Source organism: Pipistrellus kuhlii, unplaced genomic scaffold (genome assembly GCF_014108245.1).
Source record: "Pipistrellus kuhlii isolate mPipKuh1 unplaced genomic scaffold, mPipKuh1.p scaffold_m20_p_12, whole genome shotgun sequence".
Lineage (NCBI taxonomy): Eukaryota > Metazoa > Chordata > Mammalia > Chiroptera > Vespertilionidae > Pipistrellus > Pipistrellus kuhlii.
The window spans coordinates 6,636,009-6,658,800 of NW_023425427.1; the positions used below are offsets into that span (position 1 = coordinate 6,636,009).

General features: G+C 34.0%; 1 protein-coding gene across 11 annotated transcripts in view; it reads left to right on the forward strand.

Moving 5' to 3' along the window:
• PTBP3 (polypyrimidine tract binding protein 3) overlaps positions 1–21,941 on the forward strand; it is a 53,042-nt gene extending 31,101 nt beyond the window's left edge. For all 11 annotated transcript variants that reach the window (XM_045579903.1, XM_045579904.1, XM_045579907.1 and 8 more), the window contains 10 exons: positions 1,691–1,855; positions 6,962–7,072; positions 9,352–9,526; positions 15,634–15,711; positions 15,943–16,082; positions 16,335–16,368; positions 18,011–18,103; positions 18,873–19,089; positions 21,201–21,278; positions 21,431–21,941. In XM_045579903.1, the coding sequence (XP_045435859.1) occupies positions 1,691–1,855; positions 6,962–7,072; positions 9,352–9,526; positions 15,634–15,711; positions 15,943–16,082; positions 16,335–16,368; positions 18,011–18,103; positions 18,873–19,089; positions 21,201–21,278; positions 21,431–21,563 (1,224 nt within the window). In that variant the 3' untranslated portion in view covers positions 21,564–21,941. The remainder of the gene's footprint in view (positions 1–1,690; positions 1,856–6,961; positions 7,073–9,351; positions 9,527–15,633; positions 15,712–15,942; positions 16,083–16,334; positions 16,369–18,010; positions 18,104–18,872; positions 19,090–21,200; positions 21,279–21,430) is intronic.
• The last annotated feature ends 851 nt before the right edge of the window (positions 21,942–22,792 follow it).

Sequence of the window (22,792 nt, forward strand, 5' to 3'; positions counted from 1 at the left end):
GCAATTTTCTTGTCTTTGTTAATATGATAGACAAGAAATTATACCTTATTGTTTACTGATTTTTGTTTGGTTACTCGTAAAATATTTATAGCAATTTCTGTTAATGTGGGTTTCCAAAACCCCCATTTTAAAAATTGCAGTAAAATGTATATAATGTAAAATTCACCATTTTAACCATTTTAAAGTATGCAGTTCAGTGGATATTAAGTACATTCACATCTTGCAACCTATCACCAACATCCATCTCCAGAAGATGTTCCCCTTCCCCTATCTCTTAAGATTGTATTAAAGATCCTGATTTTGATACCATACTCATAAAGACTTAGCTAAGTAAAATTTTAAAAATTTTCCTACTTTTACATTTTAGTTGTTTGTATTTTAATATATAAATCTTTATTTTATTAAGTATTTTTTGGAGTGTGGAGTAAGGGTTAGGTTTTAATCTTTATTTTACTCCCAGTGACCAGTTCCACCTTTGTTATTTAACTTAATATATTTTATTTCTCCAAATATATTAGAATTATTTTGGTAACTTATACCCCCAAACACACAATTGGAATTGAATTTTATTTTATAGATTAATTTAAAGATAATTAATGTATTTCTATTGCTCACTGATCCTTTAAAGAGGAAATTATATTTTGTTTACTGGCTTTGAGTAGATCTTTTAATTTTCCTTTATGTAAATTTTCTCATTAGTGTGATTCCTAAATATATTAGTATGTCTTGAAGAAGAAATAAACAATTTATTAAGACTCTTAAAGATGGATTATTCTAAAGGGAAACAGTGAGAAATCCCAGTTGCTTGGCAACCAAAGCCAGCCCAAATGACCTAGTTTATTCTTCGATAGCCTTGATTTCTTCCCAATATCCTTTCTATTTTGCTAATTTTGTGCAGTTTTTATGCATTGATGTTTCATAAAATACAATAATTTTTCTTTTATTCAAAGTTCTATATCAAAGCTGAATTCAAAATTCAAGGTACCTGTTTGCATATATAAAATGTATTAGATAACTTTTATTTTGACAGATTTGGGAAACTGATAAATTAACTGTTTCATTCCCTTTTGTTTTCTGAATCAAGATATTCCAAAACATGCATATAACTTCTTTTCTAGTTTATGGACATACTTGCCAAAGGGTCAGGTGAATATCAAGTATTTTTTGTCCCTTGACTTAAATTAAAATTATAGCTAAAAAAATTGTCATATTTTAAGGTACAGCATTTGAGAAATCGTTGTGTAATAGCAGTCAATTATTGTATAGACAGTTTTTCTTTACCCTGTGTGTGGAAGTTTATAAATCCACAAAGAGGTGGCCATGGGAAGATTTTTCTCTAAAAATTCATCAAACTGGACACTTAAAACCTCTGCTTTTTTTTTTTTTTTAATCTCTGCATTTTTATGTATACTCATTTCCATCTCAATTTCACAATGCCTTCACAGAATCTAAGCATGTTTAAATTTTACATGAACTACATTTTCTCTCCCATGCCTCAATAAAAATCTGTTGGTTTCATACCGCTGCTATTTCCTTTATTTATAATTAGTGTAACCATTCTAGAGAGAGTGTTGCAGAACATTCTGTGTCATAGTTTTTTTATCATCAGATTCACTTTACATCAACTAATTTTTTAGGATTCATGTATGCTTCTATGTAATTAAAGTTCTCATTTTGGATTGTTTTATAGCGAGCCCAAGCGGCACTGCAGGCTGTCAGTGCTATCCAGTCAGGAAGCCTGGCCCTTCCTGGAGCTCCCAGCAGTGAAGGCACAATGCTACCCGGGCAGAGCCCTGTGCTCCGGATAATTATTGAAAACCTCTTTTACCCTGTGACCCTGGAAGTTCTTCACCAGGTAAGGAAGGACCTTCTTCAGAAAGCAGAGTCAAATGTGTCCTCTGTAACTTTAGATGTTTTATATCTTTAGTTTTTTTGGGTTGCTAGTTTTGTCTGATGTATTTCTTTAAATTTTAAAAAACTTTACCCTGTTTCATTCAAGAAGTAATATCAATTCGAGATAATTTTGATACCCCGTTTCCTAACTTAAATACTTGATTTTAAAAGATGTGTAAGACATTCTTTTTTTTTCTTTTCTTTTTTTTAATATCTAAGCATGAAAATGAGTAAAGTATAGAATCTATAAAAAGCACTGGTAGTAGTTATTCCTGAGAAAGTAAGATTGGGATAGAAAATAACTAACTTATTCCTGTTGACTCTTTACATTTGAGTATTTTTCTTTTAAAAACTCTGAAAGGAAGGTATACAACAACTCTTTTACATGTAACATGGAAGTAGCGTGTTAAGTGCTGACTGATGCCCAATGTAGCTTTCATTGACAACCCAGTAATATGCCTAACCTGTCTTGATAAAAGTCATTCTACCGTCTTTTGGCCTACTATGCATATATAGAATTTAAAGATTGGGAGGTCACCTTGTTGTATAATTTTATAGTGAATAAAACTGAAACTCAGATACTTGACGCATTGTAGAGTAATTGAAGAGCCAATTAGAACTCAAGCCTTCTAATATGAAGTCCAGAGTATTTTGCATGCTTGTTATATTTTTAATAACCAACCAAAGTGTAGTGCATAGTATAGCCTAAGGATTAACATGCAGTATTAAATTTAACATGTAGTTATTTGGTAATCTGTATACATAAATATTTGGCATCTAGTCCAACAACTTCAGTTAGTTTTGTCCCTTTTAGCTGCATATTGATTTCATTATACTTGTCAACCCATGTATTAAAATACTAAAACATTATTTGCCTATTTTCATATTTATATCTCAATATATATTACCAGTCTAGAACCAGGTCAGTCCAGGATTATTTAACTGCTTTTCTGATCTTTGTATTTGTACTAAAAGTGAAGGGTTATAGAGGTGTATGTATGTGTATGTATATTTACGAATTGAAATGCTCTTATTCTATTCCCACATTTTACAAATAAGAAAACAGAGGCCTCCTTTAGAAGTTATGCTAGGTTTCCACAGTCACTGTGCTAACTGGTGATAGAGCATGGATACATTCCTAATGCAGTTCCTGTGCCATGCATATAAATATCAAAGTGTACCATTTACTAGGCCCACTGTGATCCCTGTGATAGTTTTCTGAGGACCATTTTCTTAAATATGCATTTGTAAAGCATGACCTAGGGCGGGCTTTCACAGAGCTATCCATAGCCACTTCTGTTCCCTGAAAGGGTTCCGGAATTGATCAGGTGATTGCTTTTTTTGTTCTGGTGGATTTTCTTCTCTTCTGTTTATCCCACAAAATGGTACTGAGCACACTGTGATCCATCAGCAGTGTGTGCTTGTTTTTGGTATTGTAACCCTGTAGCTACTGCTAATGTACACTGTGTTTCAAAGGATATTCTTGGTCCTGTGGCTCAACACAGCCATCTGTCACGGTGAGTTAGCCAGGGTCATGTGGTTCAGTCCTGTCGTTCCATTTATCATCTTCATGACAGCAGTTACAATCCTTGTTTCTCTCCCAAAAGATCATGGGGTCCTTCTGGTGAAGAGTAGTTTCTGAGAATCTTCAGTAGTAACTTTCAGGGTCGGACTCGCAACCTTCAGTTACAGCACTCCCTTGTTTCATGCTCCTTCCCATTGTTGTTGAAATCAAAACAAACTCTTTACCAAGGTCCTTAGGTCCCCACATGCAGACCTCTCCCCATCTCTTTAACCCCTTTTCTAACACTTCTCTGCTTATTTAGCACCCTAACTTTTGGTCCATTGATCTTCCCTCCCCTCCAGCTTATCCCTGTCTTAGTCCTTTTCTGTTTTCTATTATTTAAGCTTGGAATACTCTTCACTGAGATAGTCACTGAACTGGATTTTACATAATTGGATTTTCACCTCCTCAGAGAGTCTTTCTCTAATTACATTAACTAAGCCCTCTCCATCTGATATCCTGTCTCATTAACCAACCAAAGTGTAGTGTAACCTAAGGATTAAGGATACAGGGTTTGGAGCTGGTTTGAATCCTGGCTCTTCCACTTACTACCTCTGTAATCCTGGGCAAGTAACTTACCTCATCTATGACTTTTACTTATTTACTAGTATATAATGGAGATGAATTAAGATGGTTTTTCATACCTTCATTGTGAGGTTTATATGAGTTAATGCACTTAAAGCACTTAGAACAGTGCCTGCTACATATTAAGTGCTCAAGAAATTTTATCTGTAATTATCAGATGTTAGTAAATTTCACTGTAAGGAAATGATCCTTGCTTTTATAGTCTTGTGGGTAAGATGTAATTTCATAAGTAATCGCATAATGCAATAAATATTGAGATGGGATCATACATGGAAGTGTGGAGTTGCTTGCACCTGTTATAATTAATTAGAGGATTGTTTTATATTCTTTGCTGAAGAGTTATCATTAACTAAACTGCTCTCTAATATCTGTAGAAGCTTGTGGTTATTCCTTTAGCTAGCTCATGGCAAAGGGGATTGAGATGGGAATGGTGCCATTTCAGATTATGGACATTAAGAAAGATGTTACCAAAATGACATTTGAGCAGAGGCTTGAAGGATGTTAAGGTGTAAGTTGTGTGTACGTGGTAGAATGATCATCCAATCAGAAAAAGCAGCAAGAGCGAAGTCTTGAACATGAAGGTGTGCTTACTGTGTTCAAATATCAGAAATAAGGCTATGTCAGTGGACTATAATAAAGTAGGAATGTAGTAACTAAGAGGGTCAGAGAAGCAGTTAGGAGCCAAATTACATAAATAAAACCTTTTTTATCTTACATGTAAGGAAGATGGAAAACCATTGGAGGATTTTGGGGCACATTTATGTTTTAACAGAATCAGTCTCGTTGCTGTTATAAGACTTCAGACAATAAAACAGTGAAGGCCTGGGGATGGGGTGGGAGCTGGGTGAAAGGCGTCAATGAAAAAAAAAAGGGGGACATATATAATACTTTCAACAGTAAAGATTTTTAAAAAAATGATTAAGCTGTAGGCATAAGTGAAGGCTCTTGTCATAATCATGTAAGGGAGGGTGGAGACTGGGATAAGGATGTGGACCCTGGAAGTAGTGATTATGGATATATTTGGAAGGATTTGCTGATGGGTTGAGTAGGTGTAGGTTTTGAAGAGAAAGAGAGTATCAAGAATGTCTTTCAGATTTCATCTGTGAAATGGTAAAGTAGAGCTATCGTATATTAAAATAGTAAAGACTGAGGGGAATAAAAATTGGGGACGGGTGGAAGGTAGGGCAGGAATCAAGAGTGTGTTTTTGGACATGTTAAGTTTAATAGATCTATTAAACATTGAAGCAGGAGATACTGAATAGAAATTTGGCAAATAAACCTACATTGGCATAAGAACTCTGGGCTGGAGCATCAGCTTATGGGTGGTCATTTAAGGCCATTGGATTGTTTGGCATCACCTAGGACAGTGGCTCTTTGGCCCCTTGAGTTTTTAGCAAAGGCCAGCTTAGGAGTACCCTCATTAAGTTAATAACAATGTACCTACATATATAGTTTAAGTTTAAAAAATTTGGCTCTCAAAAGAAATTTCAATCGTACTGTTGATATTTGGCTCTGTTGACTAATGTGTTTGCAGACCACTGGCCTAGGATAAAGGACTGATCTTTCTGAATTGCAGAATAAAGATAAATAACTTGCAAAATCAATTATTAAGATATTAAATAAAAAATTAATACTAGTAATATAAAATTCTGGTTCTTACTATTTTGTTAGCTACAAAAACGATTACAAACAAGTTGTGTTCGGTGTGCCTGATATTTTTTAAAGTTCTAAGATGAATATACATTTTATATGAATACTAGTGAACATTTTTAGTTTCTGGCAAGTTCTACCTGTATAAATATCACCCTGAAGATTAATTTTATCAGAATTTTAGCTTCAGTATTTCTTTAGTCTCATTTTAAAGTCCAAAAGAAAACAATGTATAGGAGACATCAATGGTTTTTAATTGTGATGTAGTCGAATTTGTCTATTTTTTTCTTTTGTTGCCTCTGCTTAAGAATATTCTTTCTGATAATTAGGAAGCAGAGCCATTTGCCCTATTAACAATACTCAAGACATAATATTTGATAATGGAAAATTTTTACCAATTTAGGGAATACTACCTTTTTATTCTTATAATGACAAGTGCCTGGGTCATTAAGATCCACATTTAAAATGGGACATCAGAGGGTGCGATGTAGTGACCTTGGCCATGAACCTTTGTTTTGGTGAAGTAGAATAGTATTGTGAGAGCATTGATAACCAGAGATCTGTCAGGAAACCTTCCCCGCCCTCTTGTTTATTCCTCTTCTCTGATACCACTTAAGAGGGGCCTTCCTTGACCACTCTTGGATGTCTCCAACTTTAATTCTCATTTTCTCTCATTCCTTTTTTTATTTTTATTTTTTAATTCATAACCTTTTTTACAACTGGACATTGTTATTTATTTGCTTAGTTATCATGTCTTTTCTCGTAAGGTCCGAGACTCTTGTCTCTGTTTTGTTCACTGCTGATTTTCCAGTGCTTAGAAGAGTACTCTGTGAGGCTTTGAATTAATAGAGCAGTCTCTATTGAACATCTTGTAGTTTGTCTCTAAAATCTCAAAAAGTTAGAGGCTAATTCTCAGAGTGAAATAGTTGATCAATGTGACTCTTTCACTTCCATTCATATACTTTTCACCCCATTATCTTATAATATTAATTTCTATTGTAGACTCCTGTTTTAGTATTGTGTCACTTATGACACACTATAAAGTAGATTAAATATTTGAGTGCCTTTTGGGTTAGGCACTGTTATAAGCCATGCATGGGTGTTGAAACTTTAACATCTTAGGTTTGATTTAAGTTATTTTGGTACCAACAATTTTAACAGAGGAAATTATTTTCATTAAAAATGGTATTCATGAATCAAGCTATATTTATAAAGATATGTTAGTTTAATTTTTTCCTTAGATTTAACCCAATGTGAACTTTTTTTCAGATATTTTCTAAATTTGGCACGGTCTTGAAAATTATCACCTTTACAAAGAATAATCAGTTTCAAGCCTTGCTTCAGTATGCTGACCCAATGAATGCACAGTATGCCAAAATGGTAATTATTAACTTTTTTTCATTTTTCAGTTGTTAATCAGTCACTTCAGTGTAACCAAAGGAAGCCTTCATGTCTTCTCCTTTGTTCCCACTTACCATGTGTTTTTTAATTGTAGTAAGATAAACATAATATAAAAATTATCATTTTCAAATATACTGTTTCATATGCTCTTTTTTTTATAACAAGCTAAAAATTACTTTGTTCATATGAAATGGTTTCAAAGCACCTATTATATCTCAAGACCTCTGGGACTCATTTCAGTTTGTCATATTTGAAGTCTAGCATTGAGCACAGTGCTCCTGATATAATCTAACTAATAAAGTAAAATTATCTTTGCCCTTGTGCCTTCATTTATTCTATCAAATTCTCCAAAGATTAATTTCACTATTTTTACAACCATACTCCTAGTTGAATCTTATGAGCTCTGAATTGATGAATACATTAAATCTTAGGAAACTTGCTGTGTCAACTTATAGTCTTTTTTTTTTTAAGTTCATGAGTGCTTGATTGTTGACAAGATATAAAATTTCACGGTTGGGTTATATTTGACCCATATCCTATTGAGACCTATCTGTAACCAGAATTCTATCTTACATCGGTGTCTGAATTGTTTCCGAATTCTTTTCAAAGATAAGGATAAAGTTAGTTTTACTTTTGTGTACTACACAGTGTCTACCTCTTGAATAGGAATATAGCCTTTATATTTGTTCCCTCTACCTCCACATATGTAAAATTTTGTGCCTTTATAGTAGCATACTCGTCAATAAACTATTACAAGTCAGGGTTTTTTGTATATTTTTTACTTGGTTTCTGATATTTATTTTGATAAATTTGGACATATGTGGAAGTCATAAGTGACTACAAATATTCCTTTGGTAAGTTTTTATTATTATGAAGGGGGAGGGATTACTGATTTATAGGCCTGTTCCAGAACTGACTTCAAATTTCCCTTAGCTTATTATTTATTTATTTTTATTTATTTTGTTAATCCTCACCCAGGGATATTTTTTCCCATTGATTTTTATTTCATTTATTTTTAATATATATTTTTATTGATTTCAGAGATGAAGGGAGAGGGAGAAAGAGATAGAAACATCAGTAATGAGAGAGAATCAATGAGAGAGAATCATTGACTGGCTGCCTCCTGCACACGCCCCATTGGGGATCAAGCCCACAACCCAGGCATGTGCCCTTGACCGGAATCAAACCTGGGACTCTTCAGTCTGCAGGCCTACGCTCTATCCACTGAGCAAAACTGGATAATTGTATAATTATTACAATAAGTAATAATTGTATTTTTCCCATTGATTTTTAGTAGAGAGGGAGAGAGAGAGAGAGACAGAGAGAGAGAAGCATCTCTGTGGGAGACACACCCATTGGTTGCCTCATGTTTGCTCCTTGTCTGGGGCCAAGGGTCTAGCCTGCAACTGAGGTACATATCCTTTTTTTTTTTTTTTTTTTTTAATATATATTTTATTGATTTTTTACAGAGAGGAAGGGAGAGAGATAGAGAGCTAGAAACATCGACCAGCTGCCTCTTGCACACCCCCTACCAGGGATGTGCCCGCAACCAATGTACATGCCCTTGACCGGAATCAAACCTAGGACCTTTCAGTCCGCAGACTGACGCTCTACAACTGAGCCAAACCAGCTTCGGCATGAGGTACATATCCTTAACCTGGAATGGAACCTGAGACACTTCAGTCCTTGGGTGGATGGATACTCTAACCTCTGAGCCAAACTGTGTAGGGCCCTCAACTTATTACTCAAAGTGCTAAAAAATAAATTTATAAAAGAAAAAATGGTAGATAATATTTCATGTATTGCTTTTCTAGTAAGTACCATTTAGAAAGGCTTTATTTCATCTTAACCTGTATAAACTAAACTATACTCATTCTTTAAAAAGAATTAAAATGAAGTGTAAAAATATTTGTAAACATTTTTGTGGATAAAATAATCATGATAGCAGCTTATATAATGTACAGTAATGCATTATAGTTTTCCAAGCCTTTACATTCTCCTCTCTAATTTGATCTTTACCAGAGACAAGATAGGGATTATTATCCTAATTTTACAGATGAAAAAACTACAGTTAGACATTTTCTTTTTCTCTCTTAGGTGCACATAGTGACAGAGGTAGAAGTAAATAAAGGTCTTTGGCTTCTAATCCAGTGCTCTCTGCTTTATACCTGATAGCCATTCTGTGTCAACGTAGAGACTACTTGATTTATCAGTGTTGTTGTCTTGCAAAACATCAGTCCCTTTCTTACATGCTTTAGGCACTGGATGGCCAGAATATCTATAATGCATGCTGCACTCTGCATATTGACTTCTCCAAGCTTACCAGCCTTAATGTGAAATATAATAATGACAAAAGCAGAGACTTCACTCGCTTAGATCTTCCTACTGGTGATGGCCATCCATCCCTTGAATCCCCTATGGCTGCTGCTTTTGGTGAGTAGTTCTGTTTTGGGTCACAAAGCAAGTTTTCTGAAATTACACATTTCATTTATTAATCCATGTTATGTCAGTTAGCCTTTTTCTTCTTATATTCTCTCAGGTGTTCTAAAGGATAGCAAGGATCATAGAATAAAATTTGTCCATTTATTAAATTTTAATATTTCTAGGTTCTATTAGTTGGCAAAATAAGTGAATATCTGACATTGAGAATTATAGATTTATTTTCTAACATTAATATTATTTATTCTTTATCAGCCATACAATAGTTTCAAATTAATAGTCTTTTACATATTAACATTAATTTAAATATGTTGCTTTATAACCAACAGAATATTGGCTTAAGTGCTCCTGAGAGAAATCCTTTTTTAAGTAGTGATATGTTAAAACAAGGATCTAAATTAGTGGTATGTTTTCCCTTTATTCAAACAAGAGTATTTATTTTATTTTGTTTTGTTTTTTTAAACATCAGAACTTCCATCTTTAAACTTAAGTTTGTGGGAAGTTGCATTTTTACATTAATGAAGGTAGTCTTCTGAATTATCTCTATAAATGTTGCTCTGAAGGGCTTCCTTCTTTTATTTAAAACTAGTTCTCAATACATTTATACATGCTTTTTAAATAAAACTTTATGTTAAGGAAAAAGCAGTAGATGGCCCCGTTGGATATATCACTAGGTTAATGTGTACTTTTTGGTTTTGCAGCTCTTGAAAGTGTGATTTATATTTAGATAAAGTAATAATTGTATTACCCTTTGTGATTCATTATTTTCCCAAATGACACCATAAAATATTGTTTATTGAGACCTTAAGTGATACTTAGTCTATCTTCATTTCACAGGGGGAAAAAAAATCTTTAGCCAAATAATTGTCTAAAATTCTCAAGAAAATACTTTGTAACTTTATTTTTCAAGTATCAAAGCTTTTTGTTCTTTATAACTGAAAAAGTCTATTGAACTGTTAAGTTCTCATTCCTAAAGTTGTTGAAGATTCTGTTTTGGTCTGATCAATTTTTGTGTTTTATTTGTTACCAGCTTTTACTTACATGTCTGATTCTGCAGAGCCAAAAGTCTTTGTAATTACTGTTTCAGTAACATGATAGAAATTAAGGCTATCATTCAAGTTTGCCAAAACTGGCTGTCAAATGCAGCACAACACTTACTCCAATAACTGAATATATAGTGTCGGTGTAATTAATGTTCTGCATCATGTAAAGAGGACATTTCAAAAAATACAGTTAAGAATTTTGGTTTCTGAATATAAAGTGTCAGAATGTTAACATCCTTTTTCATTGTGTTAATAAATTCATAGTTGTTGCAAAGTGATGCTACATCCTAAGATAAGTGATTCATTAGAGAACAATGCTTTTTTATGTATGTGTGAACGTTTACTATTCCCTTTTTTCTCTAAGCTTCTGAAACACCACACTCTTGACCTTTTTCCTACCTCAGTGTGTTCTTTCTCTTTTTTAAAGGTCGACATTTAAAATTTCTAGGGTTACGTTTTAAGCACTTTGTCCCAGTTTTTAGTGATACATACAGGGTGGTGCAAAGGTGGGTTTACAGTTGTTCATATGGAAAATAATTGAATAATTAATAAGTTGTAATACAAGAATAAACTGTTTTGTGTACTCACAACTGTAAACCTACTTTTGCCCCACCTTGTATTATATCAATAGAAAAGCTTATGAAACATGTAAATATATTTTAATACCTAGGTAATTGTTACCTAGGTTAAAAAATCAAATATTTATACATACCGAAGAAGTACTCTTTGTACCCTTCTCATTAATTAATTCTCCCACTTAAAAGATAATCAGTCTCAAATTTGGTGATAATCATTCTTTTGCTTTTTAGCTTTTTATTTTTACTTTGTTGTTGTTTTTACCATGTATTATACAGCCCTAAGTGCTAATTAAAAAAAAAAAATTTCCATATCTTTAGAATCTTACATAAATGGAATTATGTTACTTGTTTTTTTGTGTGACTTGTGAGACATTCATATTTATGTATGTGACTGTGGCTTATTCATTCTCAATACTGTCAAGTGTACAGATTCCCATTATGTGAATATACCACAGTTGTGTTTATCCATTCTATTGTGGATAGACATTTGGGTTATTTTAGTTTGAGGCCATTATGACCAGTGCTGCTCCTAATTGAACATATTTTTATTTGTTTATTGGTAATTCTCTCTTCTGAATTTGTCTATCTCTTTTGCCTAATTTTGTGTGTGGTTTATTGGTTTTTCTTGTTTATTTGTAGGATTTTTTTTTTTTAATCTCTCAAAACACTTTTTTTGTTATATGTGTTAGCTATATGCATTTCTTTCATTTTTGGCTTTATAATACTTTTATGTAGTCAAATTTATTTGCCGTTTTCTTTATGTTTGTGTTTTTGTGTGTGTTGTTTAAGAAATTTTTTTGTTGCCCTGACATCGTAAAGCTATATATATTATAAAATTTATAGTATTTTAGTAACTGTTTTGAAATAATTTAAGTTACAAGAATAGTACAAAGTATTGCCTTATATCATTCGTCCAGATTCCTCAATTATTAACATCATTGCCACATGTACTTTATCATCTCTCTGAGTGTGTGAGTATGTGTGTAAGTAGGTAGGTAAGTTTTTTATCCCCCTGAGTCACTGGAGAGTAAGTTGCAGGCATGATGCCCCTTTACTTCTAAATACTCATTGTGTATTTTCTAAGAACAAGGTCATTCTTAACTAAATACAGTTATCAAAACCAGGAAATTAACATTCATGCACTACTATTATCTAATCCATAAAACTTTTAAAATTTTGACAGTTGTGAAACAATGTTCTTTTATAAGAGAATTTTTTCTGGTAAAGATCCAAACCAGTATCAGGCCTAATTTATTTGTCTTTATTCTTTGTGTTGCATGACCTTTTCATTTTTTAAGAGTTCAAGTCAGGTATTGTGTAGGATGTCTCTCAATATGAGTTTGTGGGGTTTTTTGCTGAAATAATATGTCTTTCTCAATTTATGATGTCAAGAGACACACGATGCCAGTTTTTCCTATTCTTGGTGATAGTAACTTTGATCATACGAGGGAGGAAGAAACTTTCCTTTTCCCTCAAGGTCCTTTCAGCTGGTCTAAGAATCAAATCTACATAAGGCAAATTAGCAAGAAAAAAATAGCCAGCTATAAGTGCATACGTACACAGGGGAGCCCCACATTTGTGAGAGAGAGAGAGACCCCACATACATGAGAGGTTCAAAGACAGAAAGAGAAAATGAGGTACATATTAACAAATGAGGCAATATGGCATTCTGCATTGGGGCTTCAGAAGGGAGGAAGGTCATCGCAGGGTGATAAGAGCAGATATGGATTCAGTAACTAGTAGTTTGCCCTGCCATATAGATCATAAAATGTTATTTCTGATGATAATTCTTATATGCAAGGCCTCTAATTTAAATTTTTCTAGGGAGTTCAATGGTGGCAGAAGTTTCTCTTGAGTCTTCAGGGTCTCTGTTGCCTTGATCTCAAAATAATCTGCATACCATAGAGGCATGTCTTGAGATGACTCATTCTGTATCCCTACAAGCACTTATTAAAGTGGTTTCTGACAGGTTTCTTTTGGTTTTTGTTATTATAAATAACAATGATAAACTGGTTTCAATGCTGTCTATTAATTTATCTGGCCTTAATTGCTATTTTGGTTCTGCATTTTCCAAATGCAAAATATCTATTCTTAATCATTCAAATCTTAGACCTTTTCCTTAAAGGTTTGTATAATCTTTTCATAAAGATACTAACCTATTGCTTAACAGGTTACTTTACTAAAATGTTTTTTGTTTCTGCTTTTTTTGAAAAAAAAAAAAAAAAAAGCAAAGATTTATGGAAACTTAGTAAATAATTCTTTTTTCAAATTTTAACAGATATCCTTATTAATCATTATATCCTACTGGGAAACAATTATTAAAAATTTGATCCTGATGATTGATTGCCAGTTCTTGTATTTGTCACTATTTTATGTTCTGTGATAGTTATCTCAAAATTTTCCTCATTTTTCTAAAACCTACTGCTGATCTGACTCATACCTCTCTCAGGAGACATCTATACTGGTTGGTCACTTTGTTGTGTTTAAAGAGAATCTCTCTTGTCCTCCCAAATCTCTGGGTTTACAGCAGTTAACATTTATTTATTTCATGGCATCAACACTTAGGCAGCTGTGAATCTGCTTTTGCAACCTTCATTCATACACCTTTGTGATCCAGGGCTTAGGCTGGAGATGTCACTCACTCCATTGGAGACATGCATTCTTATGGCAGAAAGTAAAAATAAGAGAGCTGATTTACACTCTCATGCCACTTAAAACTTCTGTACAGGGGCAGCACGTCTATCTGTGTGTCCCTATGACATGATCATATGCAGTGGGAATTGCATAGAAATGCACACTCCTCCCACAGGAGTCACTGCAAGTCATATGAAAGGGGCAAGTGAATATTTGGCAACAGTAATAAAATGGACCATACTTCTTCTTATGATTAACTTCGTATTGTACATTTTTATAATTACTCATATCCATATTGAAGTCCCTTTGTCTTTCTTTATGCCTTGACTATAGTTATTCTTTTTAAAAATGAGTCATTAAACTATGATCTTCGGTTGACTGGAATGTAAGTTTAACAAGGACAGAGATTCTTGTCTGCTTTGTTTAGTACTTCCTTAGCGCTAGATAGGCTTGGCTCCAAATATGCTTACAGTAAATATGCCTCCCTTCTAATTACATCAGTTATTCTGTCATTTATTTTGTGTTTCTAGTTCTCTCTGCTAGCTCTACCTCTGAAGTCTCAATGACTATATATTTTCTTGAATTATTTTAATAAATCACAGCTATATATTCAACTAATTCTGTTAAATGTCTTACATGAAGAGAATAAACTTACATAAGCTTTTAACTCCTCTGGAAAATGCAGCCTATATTCTTCTTCTATAAATATATTCATCACCCTATTATTAAAAAACAAAACCCTCCCTTTGACTCTTACAATCTAACTTTTGTCTGCTGCTCTAAAACTATTTTTTATCTTTCACATTTCTCATTCTTTTTCATCTCTATTGAACTTCTCCAAAACAACTTTGATTCTCTAGGTCCTGAAGAACTAGAATTCATTGTTTCTCTCTCACTTTTTCTTTCTCTTTTAGAATGTTCCTCTTCTTTCCTCTACTATTTAAGTATACCAATTGATATTCCCAGGTTTTGTTTTTAGCTCTTTAAGTTTCTTGTCGCGTGCCCTTTCCAGTGGCACTCTCATTCATTCAACCTCATTTATTTCTACATAGATGATTTATAAATCTCTGTCTTCTTGTTATTCTGAGTTGACCCCCTCATTTCCACTCTTGGGCATTTCCATTTGAAGGTCTTTACCTCCACCTTCACATGTCCAAAACCAAATTGTTTTCCTATTAATACTGACTCCTCCATTGGAACTAAGTCCTGTTTTTTGTTGATGATGCATGGTCACCAGGTTTCTGAAGGAAAGGAAGAGTACCAGCATTAGTTTAGCATCTAGTGCACACTAACCACTGTGCTTTTCAATGCATAATGCCTAGCTGCTCAAGTTTTACCCCCTGAGAAACCTACTCCAAAAAAATCACAGTGAGTCCTCTGTGGTCCCTTCTTCTTAGACCACGTGTAGTGCGTTTGTACTTAAACCACTAGGTCCTCAGCATATGAATCTCCTCTAATTATATGTTTAATTTGTTTGTAAACCTCTCAGAGGCAAGGATTTTTATTTCATATTTCCTTTTTATCAATGCAGTGCCCCACAGGTATACAACCTAATAAGTATTTAATGACTTTTACATAGAAACAATCCTTTAAATAAGGGCAAGAATTTCAACCTAAATAACGAACTAATAACTCAAAACTAAATAACAGCTAAGCTGTACTCTACACCTTGAGCTCAGCTTCTGGAAGTGGCAGAGACACTACAATAGCGATCACCTATTGAATAAATTTTTACTTCTCAATAGAATTCTTTATCAGTAATATGCCCTTATAGCCATTTTATATTGCTTTGATAACCGTACTTATCGAAGGCAATATATTTATTTTAGCTTCTCTTTTCCATTAGGTGCACCAGGTATAATTTCCTCACCATATGCAGGGGCTGCTGGATTTGGTCCAGCCATTGGATTTCCTCAAGCTACAGGTGATTTTTTTCAAAGTTCACTTTGAAATGATTTTTTCTGATGTTCTATATTTTTTTTATAGAGTGGAAGGGAACAGGGGGAGAAGGGTGTCAAATGGGAGGGAAAGGGAAAGAAACATTGATAGATTGCCTTCTTCTTTATTTTTTCTTTTTGTCTTAATTAATTTATTTATCAACTGTTGTAATCTTCAGATAACTAAAATACGAAATGTTCTTGATGTTTTTAAAAAGGTCTGTCAGTCCCAGGTATTCCTGGAGCTCTTGGTCCTCTGGCACTCACCTCCTCTGCCGTCACTGGAAGAATGGCCATTCCTGGGGCTGGTGGTATACCAGGAAATTCTGTTCTGCTCGTCACCAATCTCAATCCTGATGTGAGTCGGAAAGCATTGTAACATAGTCTTTCAGAAGGAGGTCTACAGTAGCTTCTGATCAAGAGTTGTATTCAAATAAAAAATTTAAGTTTATTTTAAGAATTTTTATTAAATTTCATCACTAGTATATATAGAGGAAATATATAAAATAAATGCTTTAAACAAAGTCAACTGTTATTATTATAAGTAAACTTATTTTAAATTTTTGCCTATATTAGTCAGACATCTATATTTTGTATTATCCTTTTTCAGCTTATCACACCCCATGGGCTGTTTATCCTATTTGGTAAGTTTCTTTTCTTTTTTTTTGGTATTTTTAATATTATCTATGATAAGAATTGAATACATTTCATCATTCAGTAATATTTATTGACTGTCTCTTATTTGCCAAGTTTGACACTGAGGATAGAGTATTAGTAAGTAATTACAATAAAGTTTTATTTAAAAAGGGAATGTATAGCTGGGAGTCCTAACCTAGCTGAGGGAATCAGAGATGGTATGCCAAGAGAAATTATTGTTAAAACTAACTTGTGAAAAATCAATAAGAATTAACCAGGCAGGAAAAGGAGGGCAAATATCTTTCACAGGCATTAGCAATGAGAGAGCTTCTGGAGCCGGGAAGTGCTTCTGGATCGGGCCTAAACGGGCAGTCAGCCATCCCTCGAGGGGTTCCATATTGGAGAGGGTGCAGGCTGGACTGAGGGACGCCCCTCCCCCATGCACAAATTTCATGCACCAGGCCTCTAGTATGATATAATATGCTTCATTATTTTCAGAAATATTTTTCATTCAGTATTCTTAAGGTCTGATTTTAAATTCACTTTATTTTAGTACTTGATCTTAATGGTTATCAAATTGAAAAAGAAACCTCATAAATATATGCAGTATAAATGGAAGTGTTTCATTGTTGCTACACTAATTATGATACTAATTTTTTCAATTTAATTCACTATTTTTTGTTGTACTTTGAAAAATTAAATTTTTCCTCTTGTTAAATTAGTTGATCTTGAAACTATTGTGTGAGAATATTTTTAACAAATGGAGTTAAAACTCACTTCATTTAGAAGAATTTTTAATACGATAAAAAATTGTTTTAAATTTTTTGAGTGGATAATAGGTGTTTTAAGCTGTGTTTTTGAGGTTTCATTTATAGGTACACAACAATACGGAATTGTGCAGCATTATTATCAAAGCCGAGTTTTAGAACATTTTGATCATCCCACAGAGATCTTCCATGCTCATTTACAATAAAAGTTTTTATTGATGACACATTTCTGTTAGTTTTCAGTAATGAAATCATGTATTATTGGTAAATTTTTATATCTCTTTGTCCAAACACATTTGTTTCTAAAAGTGGTTAATTTCTCATTTAAAAAAATAACTCTCAGCTTGAAGAACAAATTGTGTTTGGGGGTTTGTTTTAAAAAAAATAATACCTATTTCAGCCACTTGTCATTTTTGAAAAGAACAGAAAATTTAGAATATTTGTCTTTTTGTTTTAAACTTTAAAAGTACCATTCAATGCTAAGTTCAGTTGCTCTTAGGTGCTTGCCCACAAGATAATCAGCACTCCTTTGTGTGCCTTGAAAATTTTCATCACATTACAAAGTATGGTAATGATGCAACTACCTCAGAGTCTTATTTTTGTAACATTGGTGATACCTATTATAATAGAAGGGATACAAATTTGGGAGCATGTATATGGAATACCTCAGAGAATATATACAGGGTTGGGCAAAAGTAGGTTTATAGTTGTTCATATGAAAAATAATATAATAATTAATAATAATATAAGAATAAACTGTGTTTCATGTACTCAAAATTGAACTTATTTTTGCCCCACCCTGTATAATATGAAATCTTCTTTAAATGTATTAATAAATACAACACAGACATTAAAAATTGTTTTGTTTTGTCTTTCTAAATAGGAGTCTATGGTGATGTACATCGAGTGAAGATTATGTTTAATAAGAAAGAAAATGCTTTGGTTCAGATGGCAGATGCAAATCAAGCTCAACTAGGTACTGATGATTAATAGTTATAACAGTGGTGACCTTCCCCTTTTTATGTGTATTTTCCTACAAAATGAGCAAACTTATAGCTAATAGGAATATACTTTACCAAAAAGTACCTCTTTGTGGTACTATTTTCATTATTTGGACTTACTTATATTTTGTAAAAATTAAAAATATTTATTACTCTTCAAAGTTTGTTTTCTACTTATTGCTATTTAGAACTTTGATTCTAGGGCTTTTCTCTTAAGTTTAATCTATTAAACATCACTTGCTTTGTTTAATTTTATTATATTTGATTATTTATTTGCTTTTGTTCCTAATTAAGTTTTCTAGAACTGTTGCTTGGCATAAAAGTTTGGGCAAACATCATAATGATGGCACATGACAGTGTCATTCTGTGGCCTCTCTGTTCATTGTTATAGTGGCTATACAAAATGTTACCACTCGGAACTTTTGTAAAAAATACTTTGCTTGAGATTAAACTTATTCAATAACCATTTCCTGAACACTTGTTATGTTCCAGGCACTCTGGAACTTCCTAGGAAGATAATTGTTTTTTGTTTGTCTGTTTTTCTTTTGTTATTGTAAAATAAATCATCTAATACATTTCTATATGGAAGAGTTTTAAAATTTAAAACCATTCTAACCCACAAACTGACAATATAATTAAAAATTTTAAATAACTAAATAAAAAGATTTTATGATAATTGAGACAAATTTTATAGAGGCTCTATCTTAATTCCCAAACTCTCCTTATTTTCTTCCTGTGCACCAGCAATGAACCATCTGAACGGTCAGAGACTTTATGGAAAAGTGCTCCGTGCTACCCTGTCCAAACATCAGTCAGTTCAGCTTCCTCGAGAGGGACAAGAAGACCAAGGTCTGACTAAGGATTTTAGTAATAGTCCTTTGCATCGCTTTAAAAAGCCTGGCTCTAAAAACTTCCAGAATATCTTTCCACCGTCAGCCACGCTGCATCTTTCCAACATCCCGTATGTACCTAATTAGTTATTATCCTACTGTTGGTTAATAATTAATATAATTATTATTATAAACAGTATATTTTAGGAGAGGTAAAAACTCTGAAATTAGCCCTTAACTGGTTTAGCTCAGTAGATAGAACATCAGCCTGGGGACTGAAGGGTCCCAGGTTGGATTCCGGTCAAGGGCACATGCCAGGTTGTGGGCTCGGTAGCCAGTGGGGGGGCGTGCAGGAAGCAGCTGATCAATGATTCATTTCTTAGGCACAGTGGAGCAGGATGGCAGATTTCATCACACCACTCAGAATGGCATCCAATTTAAAACTTAGGAATTGTTTATTTCTGGAATTTTCCATTTAATTTTTTAAACTGCTGGTAGCTGAAACTGTAGAAAGTGAAACTGTGAGTAAGGGGGGACTACTGTATTCTACTTTTTGCCTATCAATTTATCCATAGATAACCTTTGAAATGAGATCATGAGTTTCATTTTATCAATGAAACTGAGAGGCTCGGGTTAAATAACTTACTTCAAGAGACACATCAAGCGAGTAAGAAGTAGAATGTGAAGACAGACCTGTCTCCCTGCAGAGCCAGTGACTTTTCTGCCACACCAGCCTTGCTGGCCATTGTGAAGTGAGTCTGCTTTTAGTCAGTTGACTCTAGAGCGATAGGCCACTCGCCGTCTTGGTCATCTGCTTCAGAAGGACCACCCCAGAACGGAACACAATAAGCGTTCATTATCTCATACTGTAGCTGCGAGTCAAGAATCCAGACATTGCTTACCTGGGTGGTTTTGGCTGAGAGTCTATCATAAGGTTGCATCTGAAGATGTAACTGGGGCCAGAGGACCGGCTTCCAAAGTGGCTCATTCATGTGCCTAGTTATTGACAGGAGACCCTCAGTTGTTGTCACCAGGGTCTCTCCATGTGGCTGCTTTAGTGTCCTCATGAAATAGCAGCTGGTTCCTCCAAAGCTAATGATTAAATAGAAGGTGTGGTGGGCACTGCAGTTACGTGTGTCATTTCTACAGTACCTTTAAAGGTTACAGAGGGCATCCCTATTCAGTGTGGCAAGGGTATATTTGAGGGCATGAATTCTAAGAAGTGAGAGTAATTGGGGGCCACCCAAGAGCCTGGCAATTACACATATTTATAATCTCCCTGAAAGCAGTTTAATATGGAGAATGCTGGCCAGCTGGCGTGGCTCAGTTGAGAGTCGTCCTGGGGCACTGAAAGGTTGCCAGTTCGATTTCTAGGCAGGGCACCTCTGGGGTGCAGGTTTGGTCCCCATTTGGCAACCCATCTCTCTCTCACCCGCCCCTTCTCTCCTCCCCTTCCCCCCCATGCATGTCCTTGGGTGTGAATTTAAAAAAAATAAAATGCAGAACTCTGGACTACAGTTGATAAGTCAGAACTGTTGCCAGTTCGATTTCTAGGCAGGGCACCTCTGGGGTGCAGGTTTGGTCCCCATTTGGCAACCCATCTCTCTCTCACCCGCCCCTTCTCTCCTCTCTCCCTCCCCCCACCCCCCCATGCATGTCCTTGGGTGTGAATTTAAAAAAAATAAAATGCAGAACTCTGGACTACAGTTGATAAGTCAGAACTTGCTTTGGAAGTACTAGAGTTAATTACTGAAGTCTGTTGTATGAGTACTAATTCCTTTGAAAGAATAAATACAGAGGTGGGCAAAAGTAGGTTTATAGTTGTAATACAATAGTTAATAAGTAATAAAACAAGAATAAACTTTCTAGTCCTTTGTACGCCATAAGCATCTCTAGACGCAGGGATGGATTCTGTTTTGGACGTGTGGCAGTTCACTGGCCACTACTCACAGCTGTAAACCTACTTTTGCCTGCCCCTGTATAGATAGATTTTCTTGGTCTTCATGTACTGTCCACATTGTTTGCAAAAGATTTGAGACAAAATTCTGTTGTTTGAGGATATATATGTGGTATGTGTCAACCTCAAACATCTTCAGGGCAGTTCCAACTCATGTTTTCATTACATGGCTTTAGTCTCTATGAAATGTGAGCTACACTGGAGATTTAACGATTGCAAGTTAATCTTTGATTCATTTGAGAATTAGGGCGCTAAGATATTTGATGGACTCTGATGTTTTCACAGACCTTCCGTTACAATGGATGATCTGAAGAACCTTTTCACAGAAGCTGGATGTTCAGTGAAGGCTTTTAAATTCTTTCAGTAAGTCCTTGCTTTTAAGAAACACGTTAAACTTATTTTTAATATGGTATGCAAATGTTAGGGTCATTTCAAGAAGTCTTCTAGGGTTGGAGAGAAAGTTTAGAGACAAAATTAATTCTATCCCCTTTTTATATTTCTTATCCTATTTTTAGGAAAGATCGCAAAATGGCCCTTATTCAGTTGGGATCTGTGGAAGAAGCCATCCAGGCTCTCATTGAGCTTCATAACCATGACCTTGGAGAGAATCACCACCTCAGAGTTTCCTTCTCAAAATCCACAATCTGATTTTCTGTGAATTTTTCTTCTAAGACTGGACCATTATAGCAGTAAAATGTTCAGACATAGACTGAAGCAACTCAAGACCAATTCTGCCTCTTTTACAAAAATGAGTTTTTTTCTGAGTTTGCTGTTTAAGTATATTCAAAAAATTAAGGAATGTTTTACCCCCTGCCAATCTGTGATCAAAGGGGTGTTTTTCCTTTATATCATAGTTCCTATAAAAATAATCTTCAGGGGAAAAATTTTTTTCCCCAGTAATTTAAATCCCCATATTAAATTGGATTTCAAAAAGACAGACTCTTTTCGTTTGGGACCAGATCAGCCTTATACATTTCTAAACTCCTTTGTACTTTAAAAAATTAAATGTGACACCTTTTAAAATTACTTGATATAAGTAATTTCAATTTCTTACAACCAAGTTTTTAACTTGATGATTCAGAATTTGTCCATGTATAAATTACATCAATTATTTGGCATATATTAATGGCTATACATAAACAAATTGGTTTGTGTTGGAAGCAGATTTATAAACTTTATGGTTTTCTTTCAGTTCCCCCTTCCCCTCCTCCCCCCACTGGTAAGATACTCCTATGAATATTGCATATCTTTAATTTTTTAAGAGTATTTGGAGAAATGAAGCATCTCAACTGTCCCAAGAAAATTAAGTGGAATCCAACCAGGATCAATTAAAGTGTCAGAATAATCAGTAATTTTCTTAGGAAAAATCATGTTTTAAATTTCAAAATGATACATTTGCTGAGTAATATAATATGATCTTAGAAAACTAAAAAAAAAAAAATTCTACTTATAAACTACTTTTTTATAATTGTTTTCAGAAAAAGTTTACAGTCTTAAGGAAAATATTCAGGTCTATCATATGGTTTGACAGATTTTTAAAAGTTATTTTTGGTAAGGTCTTCTTTTAGAAAAAAAATTAATCTCAAGGGTTTTTTGTACCACTATAATCTGTAATACTTATTCAGAATTACTGTGTATTTACTTAATTTCTAATTATGTGCCTTATTATGTGCTTATGATACAATAGGTTAGAGTTTTATCTAAGTATCTTGAAAGCTATATTGTGGGCTTGGTGAGTGTTTGCCTTTTCTTTTCATATTTTGGTAAGGATTCTAAAGGTTTTTTTTCCATTGCTATTTTAAGTGATTTTCAATAAGTAATCATTTTTATCCAAATTTATGGTGCTTTGGTGCAGAGATGGAGTGGAGTAGGGTAAA